The sequence below is a fragment of the Protopterus annectens genome, chromosome 12.part0 (assembly GCF_019279795.1).
Source record: "Protopterus annectens isolate FY-2018-M chromosome 12.part0, PAN1.0, whole genome shotgun sequence".
Classification (NCBI taxonomy): Eukaryota; Metazoa; Chordata; order Ceratodontiformes; family Protopteridae; genus Protopterus; species Protopterus annectens.
Window position 1 is genome coordinate 912,986,900 of NC_056746.1, and position 17,910 is coordinate 913,004,809.

Consider the following 17,910-nt stretch of genomic DNA (forward strand, 5'->3'; position numbering starts at 1 on the left):
ACAATCCGGATGAAAATAACTTGGCAGATACAATTGTTGTTTAATGACCCCCTACACATTGTAAGTATTTAATAATTACAAGGCAATGCATCTGGAGATGGGAGTATTGTTTTATGATATAATTATGTGGCAAGCAGCCTACCCACGACTCTTATTTACATACTGCAGAAATCCCCTTGATATTTTACTAGTATGCATTACATTTATCAGCTCCATTCTTGTTTCTGAAAGGCATGCTTTTTCACTCCTCTTAAGTGATGATCTTTACTGAGCACTTAAGTGTGTGTTTGTTTTTATAGGTATGTCCAGTCTGTGTTTCCATGCCATGGGGAGACCCCAGTTATGCGAGTGCAAATTTCATACAGCACCTTCAGAGGCGACATAAATTTTCTTATGATACTTTTGTGGTATGTATCCATCATTGTGCGATATGTTTGTGGTGTGTACTCCTTTTTGTGCAGTACATTTAGACTGATATATACACTCATCACTGATACATTTGTGTTGTATAGTTTATGTATTTATTGTACGATTCAGTTTTGTACAATACTTTTTCTATGAGCACTTTTTTGGTATAGTGCTTGTCACTTTTAGATGCAGTGCAGATTTTCTTACAGTATGTTTGTGTTGCACAATTTTAGAACACCTGGGAGATTTTCTTCCCTAGAAAATGTAATGCTCATAGTAAAGGACATATGTATTTGTAGATCCAGTAGCAAGAAACAATAAATGCACTTAGTAAGTGTCTATTATTTTAAAGAGATTATTCCTGAGTATCACTTGACCCTCATTTCAAACCTTCAGTGAAAAGAGTAAATGTATTTTGCTTGCAGGCCCACACTGATATATCACATACTCCAGTGTGTGCCTTCCATGATCCAAAGGACTCCATTTTTGGGTAGAAAAGTAATGGTTGGCCAGAGTTCATAATGAGTCGAATGCCAGCTTAGTAAACCAGCAATACCTCTGGTCTTGTATGAGAAGGTCCGATGTTCTTCGTGTTTCACTGTTGCAGTCATTACATTTGGGTAATCTGCTGGCAGGTTGCCCTCACTCGGCCTGAATTCCAAAGTCTTGGGTCCTGCGTCGGTTGCTGTCTCCTCTTCCATGATGTCAGGTCATCAGGGGTATAAAACATGCAGCCGACACCATTTTCTTTAGTCTTTCTTGCCGCGTGGTGCCCGAAGCAGAAGCATTTTGCAAGTGCCGGTCAGCCAACTACTGAAATATTCGAGTTTGAGTTTCAGAACCAAAGTCTTCACTAAAGCTAAGTACCCCATTGGGGAAACTTTTTTCTTGCTTTTTACTGATGTCAGAAAAAGTTAATAATTGTATTACTTGTGGAAAGCAAATACCTCATAAGGATTTCCATTTATACTGTATTCCTTGCCTAGGCCCTGATCACAACGTGCCTGGCTGTCGGTTTTGTGCTAGATTTAACCAAAGCACTATTAAGCGTCCGTATATTTTTGCATCAAAGTATTTTGGAAACAGATTTAACTACCCAGAAATGTCGTCTGATAGTAATCCGACTACTGGAGTACATAAAAAACGCAAAGAAAAGGACAGAGAAAGGCAGTTGAGATCCAAAACCGACAAAGCTTCTCCTAAGCCAGTTGCCAGTTCGCTCAGGTGCTTTCGCAGCCCCTGATACCCGCTACCTTCATGTTGCAGGCCTCTACCAACACCCATGTGAAGTCCGGCATGCCACAAGATACTCAAGGTATTGGACCGACAGATGTATCTCCCTCAGATGGGTCCGGAGCCGCTGAGCAGACACCGTCTTCTGAGGTTGTATTCAAACCTCAACATTTCTATATCGGACCGAAAGCTGCAAAACCAAAGACTAAAGCAACTTCTAAAATTAAAAAACTGACACTTGGGCCATGTGCACAGGCCTCTATGCCTAAAAAACAGATGATCAAGATGGCTGAAGACCTTATTACCTTGCTCAGGGGTTCCCATCCCCCTCCTGATGAGGCCTAGGCAAGACACTGATTATGAATCTTCAGATCAGGTTTCTGTTTCTTCTGATTCCTCTTCTGATCAGGAATTATCTATGCCTCCCTATGAGGATTCTGATGCTGAGGAGTCTATTCCATCTGCATCTCCTCCTGAGGATTATTCATTTGGAGAAACCTTGTATACTTTGAGGGAGCATTTTCACTGGGAGAGTCAAGACTTCTCAGAATCAAAAAAAGAGGCTCAGGGATTTCCTCCTTCTCCCTCAGCACAGGCCTTTAGCCATTCCCCCTGTTTTAGACATTGTGGATGATGACTCCTTACCTCTGGCTCCCAGTAAGCCTGACGGATATTACAGGGTCCCTGACTCACATACATTTTTATTTATAAACCCTGCTGCTGATCCTGAAACTATTTCACAGGGGCCAAAGGGAATTAAGGCCTCAACAGCAAAAAATCGTATCCCCCTCTGACAGAGATTCTAGGGCATTGGACAGATGGGGAAAAAAGGTTTATACGTCTGCAGCCTTGGCAATCAGAGCCTTAAATTGTCAATTTCATATGCTTAAGTACCAACAACATGTTATGGGATTGCTGAAACAGAAAATGATGTTGATTTCAGAATGTGCAGAAAATAAAGAATTGCAGGAATTATTGCATGCAGCTGAACAAGTTGGAAAGCATACTTTGCAATGTGATTTTGATTCCTTAGAGGCCTCTTGCAGGGCCGCAGTTACTGGATAGGTGATTAGGAGGCATGTCTGGTTAAAGGAACAAAATTTGCCTGATCATGTTAAAGCTAAATTGCTAGATGCACCTTTACAGCATGATTCTCTGTTTGGCATTAAGGCAGAAGAGGTTTTAAAGAAAATGGAAGACAAAGCGAAGTCTATGCAAACTGTTAAAGACTTCTTACAAGTGCAGCCACCAAGATTCAGTAGACACTGGCCTACAAAAAAAATTGGTCCTTTTCTATGTCCGACAGAGCTCAAAGGGACAAATCCAGATGCCCTAAGGGTTCCAGGTACCAGGCGCAAGATTCATACAGGTCAAAGCAGTTGGGGCACTTGCACCTCCAAATCTGGAGGAGATAAAGCGCAAACCTACAGAAAGCAATCCCAATGACTTCCCTGTGCCTGCACCAAGCACTTATCTTTTGGCAGCACCCATAGGGGGAAAATTAGCACTTTTTGCTCAAAGTTGGCAGTTAATAACCCAGGACAAGTGGGTACTAAACATCGTATCACAGAGATACTGATTCCATTTCCTCACTCTGCCAATGGCAAATGGTTGGATAGATCTGCCAAAAAATCAATGGGCAGAGGCACAGAAACAGGTTACGTCCCTCATGGATATGGGAGCCATTCAGACAGTACCAGAGCAGGAAAAGGGGACAAGTTTTTTACTCAAGACTGTTCTTGGTACCCAGAAAGGACAAGGCCTGGCGGCCAATACTGGAGTTATCGATTTTGAACACATACCTGGACATTCCAAAATTCAAAATGCTGACTTTGCAGCAGCTTCTGCCCATGCTGGGTAAGAATGCTTGGCTGGTGACTTTAGACCTCAAAGAGGCATACCTGCATGTCCCAGTAAGACAATCGTGCAGAAGATACCTCAGATTCAAGGCTGGCTTAATGCATTACCAATTCTCTGCACTGCCCTTTGGTTTATCTACTGCGCCCAGGGTCTTTACAAAGTGCCTGGCACCAGTAATTGCATTTTGCAGACAAAAAAGTATACAAATATATCCTTACTTGGAGAACTGTCTCATTCAAGCAGAGAACAAGGACACTCTTCTTCAACACCTGGCATTTGTGAAAAGGCTTCTAACATGCCTAGGGTACACAATAAATGAAAAGAAATCACAAGTGGTACCCTCTCAAAAGATAACATTCCTGGGTGCAAGCTTGAATACAGCTGCCCAGATGGCTTACCTCACGCCAGACAAGCAAAGGCAACTGACTACTTACTTCAAACTGATGGCAACAAAAACCCAGTCTTCTGCAAGACAAATTCTGCAGGCTCTGGGCTTCATGGCATCCTGCATCCTACTGATTCCATATGCAAGACTGCATATGAGGAAGCTTCAGTGGTACCTAAAATGTTTATGGAGTCAACATTCTCAGTCAGGAAACAAAGATTCCTCTCATTCCCTGCCTGCAACAGGAGTTTCTGTGGTGGACAAAGGCATGTCACCAAAACATGGGACGGCCATTCACTCTACCCCCTGCCAGCCAAACCATAACAGATGCATCAGATTATGCCTGGGGGGCCCACATGGCAGGAAGATGCATTCAGGGCATATGGTCACCAAAACAAATGCATCTACATATCAACCAGAAAGAGATGCTAGCTGTTCAAAATGCTCTAACAGCCTTCAAGGACTCACTTCATCCAGGACAACTACTGATGAAGATGGACAACACCACAGTCATGTCATGTATAAACAAGCAAGGGGGCACACACACATAATCCCAATGCAGATTAGCCATGGCACTGTGGGACACAGCTTTGACCTACCAAATACATCTTCAAGCTCAATTCTTGCCAGGTAAACAAAATACTCTGGCAGATGATTTTAAGCAGAAACCGTATGGATCCTCACGAGTGGAAACTTGATCCACAAGTCTTCAACATGATAACAGAGAAATAGGGGAGCCCAGACATAGATCTAATTGCCTCTTCTCAAAATTATCAATGGAAAAAATTCTGCACAAGGACTTATTGTGATGAGAGGTTTTTCGAACTGAAGGATAGGGCATCCAGTCAGTTTACGCCTTTCCGCCTCTGCCTCTTCTCCCCAAGGTCCTCCTGAAAGTCAGACAAGAGAAACCAAAGATGATACTAATTGCCCCGGACTGGCCCCGCCAATACTGGTGCCCAATCCTAACGAACTTGTCTCAATATCCAGCTTGGACCTTGCCTCAAAGACCACAACTACTGTCCCAGCATAGCAATCAGATCCTGCACAATCAACTACAGACTCTGAACCTGGCAGCATGGCTGAGCATGTAGTGATACAAACAACTCCTCTCAGTAAAGCTGTGATGGATGTCATTTTGGAAGCTAGAAGGCCCAGTACTAGAAAATCTTATGCTGACAAATGGAAGAGATTCTGGGCTTGGAATCGAGCACAAGGAACTGATACAGCAAAACCAAATATTCCTTGGATATTGCAATACTTGACTGAGATGCTGACAAAGGCCTATCTTTCTCATCAATTAAAATCCATGCCTCTGCCATTTCGGCTCATTACAATACAGAGCCACCAATGTTTTCTCATCCATACTAAAGCAGTATCTTAGAGGAGCCAAACATTTAAGGCCTCCTAGAGGATCACCACTGCCTGCATGGGACCTCAATTATGTGTTGGAAAAGCTCACCCTGCCTCCATTTGAACCGGCTGCTACCGCTGATATAAAGTTCTTATCATGGTAAACAGCTCTGCTACTTGCAATTACTTCAGCAAGAAGAGTTTCAGAGCTACAGGCCCACATGGCTGTAGAGCCGTTTTTATTATATTTCACCCAGACAGGGTATCTCTGAGGACAAATCCTACTTTTATGCCTAAGGTGGTTTCCAGTGTGGCTCTTAACCAAATAATTCATCTGCCAACCTTTTATCTAAATCCGCAGAACAAGGGGGAGAGAAATCTGCATTCCTTGGATGTACACAGACAGCTAAGATTCTACTTAAGCAGGACTAAAGCTCTGAGAAAAACTGTGCAATTACTAGTGACATATGCTGCAAGATCAAAAGGCAAGGCTATATCAAAGCAGACAATTTCAAAGTGGATAAGCCACTGCATCCGTTTCTGCTACTTTAAACCATGGTAAACCTGTGCCCAAGGGCATTAGGTCTCATTCCACCAGAGCTGCAGCTACTTCAGCAGCCTTTCTAAGGGGAGTACCAACCAAAGACATTCTAGAGGCTGCTACTTGGAGTTCTGTTCACACCTTTATAAAGAATTATCATTTGCCTCTCTACTCTAAATCCAGGGCAGGCTTTGCCACTGCAATTCTGCAAGGCCTTATAGCCGCTCCTAATACTGTTTAGCTCCCGCCTCCCAACCATAGCTTTGGGATTCTACCCAAATGTAATGACTGCAACAGTGAAACACGAAGAACATAGTACAGTTGTGTACACTTACCATAAATGTACATGTTCGAGTGTATTCACTGTTGCAGTCCAGGTTACCCTTCCGACATCCCCCTGTCATTCTGGAGTTTGTCTTTCCTTCACTATCTTCTACAATCTATGTGGTGTATTTGCTTGTAGATGAAGGTAAAGTTTATATTGATGCATGTGTATGTATGAATATATATATATATATATATATATATATATATATATTTTTTGCTACCTTTTTGGGGGCACCTGACATCGGGGGCAAGAAAAACTAAAGAAAATGGCGTTGGCTGCATGTTTTATACCCCTGACGACCTGACGTCATGTAAGAGGAGACGGCAACCGATGCAGGACCCAAGATTTTGGAATTCAGGCCAACTGAGGGCAACCTGCCAGCAGATTACCCAAATGTAATGACTGCAACAGTGAATACACTCGAACATCTACATTTATGGTAAGTGTACACAACTGTACTTTCTCATTAATAGTAGAACTGATGACAGAAGGCATTAGAATAATTGACACCCGGAGCTTTCTAATGCTGCTATTTCCTTCCCTTGTCAGGAAAGCCTTTCATGTCTAGATATCTTTTGCTGCAGAGAGTTCACACCAAAAATTCGTCTATGTTTTGGTGTTTTCACAGAAATTCAATGCATCACCAACAAAAACACATCACGTACATCACAATGAGAAGAGTGAACCAATTCATATTTACATACAGTCACTAGTTGCATTAAAAAATATCTAGAGGTACAATAAAAGTTGCATTACAGAACATCTAGGCAATAGTAGAAGAGCCACAAATTATAATAAAACAATTGCAATATAGAATGTCTAAGCAAATTCTACATTGTAATTGTTTTATAATGTCGAGGCAGTGGAAAGAGAACTACTCAAATTAATCAGCAGATCCACTGGTGGCAGGTGTGTAGTGCTGTCCATCTTGAAAGCAAATGCGGGTAGCTTCACTCATGAAATGGTTCTTCAGTTTTGACTTAAGATTTCAACAGACTTCTTTTCTCTTTCTTTGGAAGTAAAGAATTACCAAATTGAGTTCTGACAAATGTTATCTTCTCTGATGGTTTAAAAAAAATGAAAAAAAGCAATTTGCTTTGTTTCTGTTTAGAGTGTCTCCCCCTTCTGCCATCTGGCAAGATGAAGGGGATTCAGCAATCTCCTGTCCGTCCACATCTATCATGGAAGACGCTGAGACTAATACCGTGGGTAACAGCATGCTGATTTGTTTGGTAAAGGGCATAACTTTGTACCAGTTGCCAGGCTTTAACAAAACATTGTCCATGTATGAAAAAACACTATACACAACCTTGATTACTGCCAGAGGCAAAAGCTCTCCCACTTTGGAGTTTGTATCTTTTCTTTCTTGCGCAGACTGCCCCAGAGTGCTCAAACTTAAGCAGCACTACTAGATGCTTAAACCAGACTAGACCCGCCTTATTTACCTGTTCCTAAAGCTATGAAAACAGTGGATGGTATAGTGCCTAAAATTATCTTAGAGTCGAGCACATTTCCTCTTATAGGTTCATAGGCAAGTAGTAGGCTAGCTGCCTTTGTGGGCCATTTTAAACTAAGCCAATTTCCCTTTTTGTTTGAATTAAACCGTCCCATTTGGTCAGAGATTGGCCTTGCCCATTCCATTGTTGATACTTATGTTATCCTTGAGAATAACTGGGATCATACCATAGATAATTTGAGGGGATCCATACATGGGATAAAGCATTTAGGAGCTGCTTCTGTGCATTTTAAGTATGGGTTGCAGTCTTGAATAGGTTTTCTGATTTCCATTCATAGATACAAATTGTGCTTGAGTATGGACATGGATGAACTTTGTTCTCTCTGGATGGAGAGTCTGTACCAGAGCAGCCGTATCTTCTTTGAGACATACCACTCGGTTCCCTCTAAACTGTTCTGTTAATTTTGCTGAAGAAATTTGGATCTCTAGACAGTGTATTTCTGATTCCATTTGACTTGCTAATGTGCATTTAAAAAAAAAAAAAAAAAATTATTGTCAGGGATGCCTTATATGCAAGTCAAAGGTCACCTGTCAGCAGTCTGTAGGATACAATGTGTAGTGACAAGGCTTTAGTCAGCCCATATAGGATCTGTTTAGGCATTGTACCTTTTTAGTAAGGTATCTCTTATGTATGCTGTAGTCGTTGCATGTGTCTGGACTGATGCATGCCAAAAGGGGCATCATACTCAATGATATGGCCTAATAAAGGCTGATTTAAATGGCTACAATGACATCCCTAGATCTGGACACAATCCCTTTATTTACCTATGCAATACATTAAAACTTTTTACAACAGTGGACACTGTCAGATGTTGAGTTACCGTCCCCACAAGTTCCCAAATCCTGAACTAGACCAACTCTTAGGGGTGTATTGTCAGTGTGGTAGTTGTTTGGGTAGATGACTTCCCAAAGAATATAGTAAGCATTTTTGGCAATTAGTTTCAGCCCATGATTTTACCGCCAGTTATTTATTTGGGACCAATGTTCCTGCAGGATGGCTAAATCATTTGGGGATTCAATGACTGCTCCTAGCTTGCAGTCATCTGCAGGTTTGGTCAGCCCAAGCCCTTTGACATCTACTTCTCTGAAAGTAAAAGCCAAAAGCTAACGAGAAAGATTCCAGCACAAAATACTGGGGGACTTTTCTGTTAACTGGTCTCTTTGTGGAGTTAATTTTCTCTATTTTGTTTCCTGTGTCCTGTCTGTGAGCCAGTTGGTAATCCACCAGATGACATGGGTTTATTCCCTGTTTAACTTTTCTACTGTGCCCGAGTGGGAAATTGTATCAAAAGCTTTTGCCAGTTTGAGGTATGCAGTGTTCACCAAGGATGAAGGCAAAATGGTAAACCTTTTGGTGACTTAGCCTTGCTAAATCTGTGAAATTTGACTTCTTAGGCATATAGGGGGCCATTACTGATATTCAGCCATAGACCTACCTTTCCAGACTTTCTCATGTGCCATTGTATCATTTTGTCTGACAGGTTTGTTGGCATTGTAGTTCAGGCAGTGCAGCAAATAATAACTTTTTTTTGCTGTTTCTGCCATTGCATATGTCATCCCAATAATCCTCACTAGATTCTATGATGATAGCTTAAATCCTGGTGCCAACATTGACTTATTGATGGCTGAAGTCCTTTTGTCACCCGTTTTTCCTCTGGTGTCTGGAGTGCAGCTTCCATTGCTTGTAGGCTAAGGCATTGCTATTGGTGGGTTCATTGGCTATGTCAGTGGTACATTCAAGTGTTGGCTCTGAGGTATGACACTTATTCAGTGCTTGACACCAAGTCTATCAGCATCTGTGCTGGTATGAATGATAGACTTGGCTTTCCATTTGTCAGCACCAGCGACTTCAGTGCCAGTACTGTAGAAAACCCTAGAATGGCCTTCTCACACATCTGTTGACACCTAGTACATGTTGACACATGAACAGTGAGCCGACTATCCTCTTCCAGATCTTGTGGCTGTTTCACTTGTCATGCAACGCAACAGAGAGACCAAAGTGCTTTTAATACTGTTCATGTATAGCATTGGCTCCATGTATTCTGCTTTGTCTTTAGTCTCCCTACCTTCAAGGCTTGCAGAGAAGCATACTTGTGAGATAGCGCAGTGGTGCAGCAGGAAGGTGCAGTGGTTTGTGGTGTTGCCTCACTGCAAGAGGTTCTCCGGTTTGATTCTGGGCTGGGGTGCCTTCTGTGCGGGGTCTGCATGTCCTCCCAGAGTTTTCATGAGTTTCTTGTGGGTGCTCTGGTTTCCTTCAACGTACATGCATGTGGAGCTCTTCTCCCTAGGCCTCTGCTGAAAATTGGCTCGTTCCAAGTTGGACTTTCTCAGTAAATCATTAAATAAATAATTAAGAGAGGTTTCAGTGCTAGACACTAGACTCCCCTTCATTTTCCCTGATGGACCCAAAGTCCTTATTAGAGATGGTGCAGCAAAGGAAGGGATAGCTGACAGACCCCATATCCTTACTGTAAAGAGTACAGCAAAATGCCTTTTGGTCCCTTGCAGTCATCAGGGGAGTACCTCCATTACTGAACATGTTAAAGTTGCCACCAGTACAGTTATGTGAAACCCCATCTCTGTGGTGTGGCTGTCGTCCCAAAAAAGCTATGCAAGATTCTCCAGCCATTCAGTTTTTCCGTGGTTAGAGTCCAAAGTCTAATACTGATATTACAACAGCCGTCATTTTAAATGGCTTCTACCCCTTGGCTCCTGGCAGTTTATCCTCTTCATTAGGAGTGGAGGATTGTGGACTGCCTTCAAGTGTCATTTATGTATCCCCATTTTATCAGAGAGCCACAAACTGCCTAGCACACTTGTTTGTTTTCCTGGAAGGTCTGATCAATGAAATGCACTATTTACTAACAGTTATCTTACAGGTGCCTTATGCAAAAGTTGCAGTACCATTTGGAAGCTGGTGCATCAAGTATTGGACCTCAGGATCAGATTAGCTTATAACCCTACTGAAGATTTGGTCTGAGCCACAGGGTGCACAGAAGATACCAACTCAGCATGTATGGATTCATGCTTTCAGGATCCCAGACATTTTGGCCCTGATCTCAGAGCTTTCATAAGCAGTGTCGAAAAAAAAGGGAAAAACCCTCTCTGCTTTTGGAATAAAGTTTTACCTACCCAATGCCCATTTTTGTTGGCATGCAGGGGATTCTGCAGTAATTGTGGTTTTGCCATGGATATAGCAGAAGACCCACCACCTCTGGTTTCCAGGGAAGCTTTCAGAAATGTGGTCTCCCAGCAACAGCAGAATGACTATGCCCTATATTTTATCGGCTGGACACTGCATTTTGAAGCAGTTTGCCATCAGTCCCACCATCTTCCCTTCATGGCTGTTCCAAAGACTGTCATTGTCAGATGGTATGGCATATTTTTATTTTTTTCTTTACTCACTCACTCACTCTTAGGCTTACTGACATGCCCTTCCTGTCTGAACTACAGTAAGAAGATAAGGCATAGACCTGCTGGCAAAAAGAGCAATATAATATGCCTCTCAATACCTGAAGGGATCATGGGTTTATTACTCCAGGTTCTTTTTAGTACCAAAGAAACCCAAGGACCTAAGGCCATTTATAGATTTATGTTGCCTAAAAGCGTCATTCCCAAGAATGCTTTTCACATGAAGGCAGAGCCTTTCCTTCTGTGCTTGCCAGGAAGAGATTGAATATGCTCTGTTGTTACCCATCTTCTCATAAATATAGTGAGGGGGAGTCCAGGAGATTCTTTAGCTCTGGGTAGGAGCCAGTCATTAGTTCAGTACTCTTCCATTGTCTCTGTACAGTGCAAATCTGTTATAGCAGTGAACCTCCCTAAACAACTTTATCTTCATTCAGGTGTGTTTGACCAGCTTGTTGCAGTTCTTGGGAATAAAAGTGAATTTTACAAAGTCTTATTTGGTATTTTCCCAGCTGCCTGTATTCATGGGTTGCAGTCCAGACCTGGCAGTCTGCAGAGCCTGCCTACCATTGGAACAAGATTTAGCCTCCCCAGCACATGGTTTGCCAGCTCATGGATTAAGAAACTGCCTTTATCTCAAAAACCTTGGTCTTAATGGCAGCAGCAGCAGTATCAGTGGCTCCTTTTGTCAGATATCACACACCGAGCATTATAGTCAGCAGTTTTGAGTGCAGTGGTCTTATTGGACCAATGTCACAAGTCCAACACTTGTAGTCTGCAAGTTGTATCTACGGTGGTGGCTGCATTTGCAGTTTGGTATGCGGTATTCCATTTAAAGTTCCCACTTCATTAAAGACAGTCACCACATTTTCTTTTACTATAAGTTTGGGAGAGGGGGGCTTATTGCTAGTGTCAATCTGTCCAGGGTGTTTAGACACAAAGGTTAAACTTCACATGAGTATTTTGCAGGTGAGGGCAATACTTAACTTCCATACATTTCAAGACTTCTTGTCCCAGGATGAGACAGTCGTGTATTCTTACAGTATGGCAGTAGTCTGCTAAATCATCAAGAAAGGATGAACGCATTCCTACCTGTTGTGTTGAGAAGCAATGATTAAAGATAGGACTTGAGTTTTATTGTCCATTTGCTTTCTGTTTGCCAACCATATTTTGAAAGAGTCTGCTGTGTTGTGGACAGGCTGAGCTGTTTATGCATGTCACATGACTGGTTCCCCAAACCTTGGGTAGTATGGAAAGCTTTTCAATTTCTGTGGCAAACTGTGATCTTTTTGCTTCCCTGACCACCACCAAGTACAGCAATGTGTAGTCACTTATTCCTGTACTGTAGTGCCACAGGGATTCTGTTGAAATGGCCCTGGGACTGTACACTTCACTGTTTCCCATTATGGTGAGTTTAGTCTAGAGAGCAAAACACCAATTAGAAAGTCATTCTTGTAGCTCCACTTTAGGCTTTATCATTAAGTTCCCCTCTCACATCTCACCTGTTGGAATAACTTTTCCATCTTTGTCCTTTCAGGACTGTACTATCCAATCCCTTGAGCAAGACCCATTCATACCTCCACTGGTTTCTTCACTACCATTGATAGCCAGTATCCCATAGTTTTCATCCAGAGTAGTTCAGATTATTGCATCTTCCATGAAACCAAATACAAAAAAAAAATACTTTTCTTTGAGCCTGCAGTTTCAGTAGAACTTAAATTCTTATCCTAGTACACATTTTCCCTTGTCCATGTAACATTTACCTAGAAGCATGAGTTAATGGCCCTGACCTTTTCTGACATTTCATAAAAACAGACTAACTTTTTGCAGTACTTCATCTTTTAGTTCTAAGATACTGACTAAAACAAGTCTCGGACAAATGCATTCATGTACCAGTTGTCTTTCCCTATTACATAAGTAGAGCTGAGTGGCCTAGAGGGATAATGCACCAAGTACCTTTTCATTGTATGGATGTACACAGACAGCTATGTTTCTGTCTTGACAAGACAAACCCTGGTATTCACAGACAATGCACAAGATGCATTTACCCATCTGCATAGTATGTTTTGGACTCCTCCACAGCCCACCCAAATTCATGAGCATGGATCCAAGTAGTGCACAGTGATGTACAAAAGACATCTTAGTTTAATGGATGTTGCACAGGAGCACACCACAGTGTACTAGGTGCTCCTATGTTCAGAATGGAGGAAGTGGCAGTTTGTTGGAGATGCAGCAGTAGCTTAGTGTCAGCTGTGGACATCACGAGAACGAGACTGTTTGGACAGTGTAAGAGCTTTCCTGTGCCCTGATTGTAAAGAAGTATGTGCCAGAAACATCTAGCTTCTTCTCACTGACTGCTTGACAGTAGCTAAAGCAGTATACAGTGAGAGGCATGCAAATGTATGTATTTGGCTACTGCTACAGTAAGGTGTGTTCTGATGTTTCCACATCTGCACACCAGGGAACTACTGAACAGTAAATAGCTTTGCAGTTCTGCTGTATGCTGTGGTCCACTGTCATGTGTAAGGTGTGAAATTTCTTTAATTACATCTTGGTGACACCGCGGACACTGGGACCATTACCATAATATGGTAATTAGGTGGCTCTGTTCATAGGTTGGTACTAGGCTATCAGCCCTAGGGCCTATACAAGCCTAGCCATAACAATTCCCTGGCTATTTCTTCCCACATTATTTACTTTCCTGGACCCCTGTCTAGCAGAGCGACTGACGTGATCCCTGGGGTGAATTTCCTTTCTCCCATCCAATCGTCAAGGTTCCTCTTGAAGAGGTCCAAAGAGGCACTCTGCTTGACATGTATGAGCAATCTATTCCAGAGTTTGGGGAGTCTCTGGGTCAGGAACCTATCCCTCCAGCATGTTTTGTTTATTGTGATGACAAGGTTTAGATCCCTGGAGTGTGTAGCTCTGAGGGATTGGGATTTCTTTAAGTGTAGCATGTCCAACTTCTCTGGGTTTGACATGGCCTTGTATGTTAAGCAGAGATCGCCTCTGAGTAGACGATATGCGACAGAGTATAGCTGGAGTTTTTTAAGGCGGTCAGCGTAGGGCATCTGCTTTAGGCCTGTGATTCTTTTAGTGAGGTATTTCTGAGGCCTTTCCAGTTGTTGCAGATGTCTTGAGAGGTACATACCAAATGGGGCTTTGTATTCTATAATGGGTCTAATGAGGGATGAGTACAGTGGGACAATGACCTCCTTTTTTCTGGATGAAAAGCCCTTCGTGATGAGGTGTGCCACATAGAAGGATTTCCTGACTGTTGTGGCGATGTGGTTATCGAAGGTGAGACCACTGTCCACCTGTGTCCCTAAGTCTCTTATCACACTTTCTGTGTTTAGTGTACTGCCACCTATATGGTAATTCATGGATACATGTTTTTTCCCAAAGGGGATAACAATACATTTCTTGGCATTGAGCTTGAGCCCATGGCTCTGGCACCAAGCATCTGTTTCTGTAAGGCCCTTTTGTAGAGTATCCACATCATTTGGGGATTCAATAATGGCTCCCAGTTTGCAGTCATCTGCAAAATTTGTTAGCCAGAGTCCCTTAGTGTTGACCTGTACTTCAGAGAGGTAGATGCCAAACAAGAGCGGCCCGAGGACTGAACCCTGAGGTACTCCACTTGTCTGGAGCTGGATTTGGAGTCGGCTACTTTTACAGTGTGGGTTCTATCAGTAAGCCATTTAGCAACCCATTGGGTGACATAGGGATTAATGCCCAACTTAGTAAGTTTATCTATGATTCCAGAGTGGGGGATGGTGTCAAAGGCCTTGGCAAGGTCTAGATATGCTGTGTGGACCACCTTACCCTTGTCCATGGCTCTGGAGACTGATTCAAAGAAGTCAATCAGGTTCAGGAGACCAGATTGGCCCTTCACAAACCCAAACCGGGTGGGGTACAGTGTTTGAAGGATGCCAATGTCTTTGTTTATAAGTTCCATGATAATACGCTCCATGGCCTTGCAGATGAGGCTTGTCAGACTGATGGGACGGTAGTTTCCGGGATCCAAGGTGGATCCCCCCTTGTGGATTGGGATAACTGTAGCTCGGCGCCACTCAGTGGGCACGAAACCTGAGGTGAGGCTATGATTAAACATGACACTTAGGTGAGGTGCCAGTTCATATTGTAGTTCATGTAGTACATAGCCCGGGATGTCATCTGGTCCCATGGATGCTGTATTCTTGGCTTTAGAGAGTGCGTTTTGTACCTGTGTGGCCGTTATTACTGGAATTTGGCAATCTTCCGGTATTGAGATGGGCCATTTAGGGGGTGGGGGGGGGGTGAAGTTGGCACTGAATCGATCTGCCAGGATATTGGCAATATCCTTCGGATCAGTATATTTAATGCCATTCTGTTTTAGCTCAGAGCAGATCTGAGCATTGCCATTTAGATTCTTGACATAGTTATAGAATGCTTTGTGGTTGTCTTTGGAATCTTTGGCAATTTTATTTTCGTAACTAGCTTTGGAGGATTTTATGAGGCATCTCAGTTTCTTACTGAGGCTAGTAAGGGAGTTTTTTGCATCCTGGGATTTTCCTCTTTTGTGCAAAAGTTTCTTCCTTTTGTTGTAGTTTGTTTATGGCAGGGGACCACCAGATTGGCTTCCTTCTTTTGGATGAGAGCATTTTGGTTCTATTTGGGATGGCACGATTCATGCATGAGTGGATGTGCTCGTACAGTGCCTTAGTGTAGGATTTAGCAGTTGAACTTTCAGTTCCCGTCTGCATGGGTGTCATGAAGTTTGTCACTTCTGACTTGAGTAGCATGAAGTTGGCTTTGGAGAAGTTTTTTATGGTGGTTTCTTTACTGGGGGGTGGGGGTGGGATGTGGATGTTAAGGGTGATTAGCTTATGGTTAGACCTGACTAACGAGGGGGTGACCATAGGTATGGAGCATTGATTTCCCATGTTGGTAATGACCAGGTCTAGGATATTGGAGCCCCTGGTGGGGCTATGGATTAGTTGATCCAGGGCGTTGGAATTTATGAATTCCAAGAACCGTTGCGCAAAGGTGTTGGGACATGAGTAGTTTTCCCAGTTAATGGCAGGGTAGTTGAAATCACCCAGTATTAGGGTGTTTGGTTTTATCTTAATATTTTCCAGTATGTTTAGAAAGGTGTAGTGAGAATCTTGGGGTATGGTGGGGGATCTGTAGCAAGCTACAATTTGGATTGCAGTCTTACCTAGTGTTAGTTGCACTTGGAGAATTTCAGACACATTGTGTTGGCCAACTAGCCTGGTGGTGTGAATATCCTTGGTGAATATTGACACTCCTCCACCTTTAGTGTTTCGGTCCTGGTTTGGTGGCTGAAAAGTGTGGTAAGAGTTGTAGCCTGGTATTGCAGGGGTGCTGTCTGGTGCCTTGAACCAGGTCTCAGTTACTGCACAGATCGATGTTCTCCATTTTTAGGAGTGCCTCGACAGAGTGCATTTTGAGGTTTAGACTTCTAGCATTGAGTAGCATTACCTTCAGATTTTGCATGCTTGTACCGGTTACGGTGGTGGTTTTGTCCTTTGAAGTTTGCCTAAAAAAGGCACTATAGGGGTGGCAAGAGCCTTAGCCAGTAACCTGAATCCCAGGGGCGACAGGTGCAGACCATCTCTGGCAAAGCATCGTGGTCTGTCAATCATGTCGTCCCAGGCAGACAGATACTGGATCCCCTTTGAATGACACCATAAGCTTAGCCAATTGTTGAAGTCAATCATTTTATCCTTATATTGTGGTATCGTTCTGGGCGAAGGCAGGATGCTACTCAGGGCTAGGGTCATACCTGCCTGGGCCACATGATCCGAGAGCTCTTCCATGTCTCTCTTCATGTAGTCCAGGGAGGTACGTCTCAAGTCATTCACTCCAACATGGACAATGACAGAGTCATATTTGTACTTGTTGTGGAGTGACTTGAGTGCATGCGTTATGTGGCGGATCCTGGCACCCGACAGGCAGCTGACTGTAATTTTCCTCCTTATTCAACCTGGTGAGAGGGACATCAGTGTGCCGGACTATAGAGTCACCTATGACTAAAGTGTTAGGTACATTGTCTTACCTGAGGGGCTGTTGCTGGGTGGCACACTGGTGTTGTGAACTATGTGACACATTGGTTGTGATTGGTGTTTGTTTGCGTTTCAGCTTCAGAGGTCTTTGTTGCTTGGGCAGGTTACAGTTAAGGGCCTCTGCATATGTGGATTTAGTGTTGCTATATGTGGGTGTTGGTGGTGCGGGTTTAGAAGGGCTATGTGTTGCTTGAGGTGTAGTGTGGGTGTTAACCTTCTCCTCTTGACTCTAACACAAGCTTGGGTGGAGAGAGCTTTGCTTCCATTTTGGCTATGTAAGTGCATCTCTCACAGGTTGTAGTGTTGGGTGGTAGGAGGAGAGGGTTGTCTGTGTACATGAGGCAATTGCTGCATTGCCCCAGTATGCCCAGATTCACCAGGTGGACAGGAGAAATCACCGGAAGCTGACCCTTGGACATGCCTGGTTTGGGGCTTTTTTTTCTTTTCTTTGTAAAGTATAGGAGCTGTTTCCTTAGCAATGTACTTTGCAATTATAGGCTGTTTAGTGCCTACTATTAATTTCTCCTTGTTAACAAGGAGAGTTCAGTGTTTGTATGAGTTTAAGGCTTCCTAGTACTTTCCAGCAGGTATTAGAGAAAGTGCTAGTCACAGGGATGCTTAAAGGTAAGATTGAAAAGAATGCACTCTGCAGTGTGCAATAGAGAAGTTAGATGTGAAAGTAGGTAACTTGAGTTTTACCTGTTTAAAAAGTTAAGGTTTAGTGGAGAGTTACTATTTTTAAAACAGCAAGATGGATTGAAAGGTGTGGTCACTTTTGTATTTTGGTACTATGAAATGACAGTGACTTTC

General features: G+C 43.0%; 1 protein-coding gene across 1 annotated transcript in view; it reads left to right on the forward strand.

Annotated features, from left to right (window-relative positions):
• Positions 1-17,910, forward strand: part of RNF114 (ring finger protein 114) — a 420,507-nt gene that overhangs the window by 202,938 nt on the left and 199,659 nt on the right. The window contains exon 5 of the mRNA XM_044089941.1: positions 300-407. Coding sequence (XP_043945876.1) covers positions 300-407 — 108 coding nt within the window. The remainder of the gene's footprint in view (positions 1-299; positions 408-17,910) is intronic.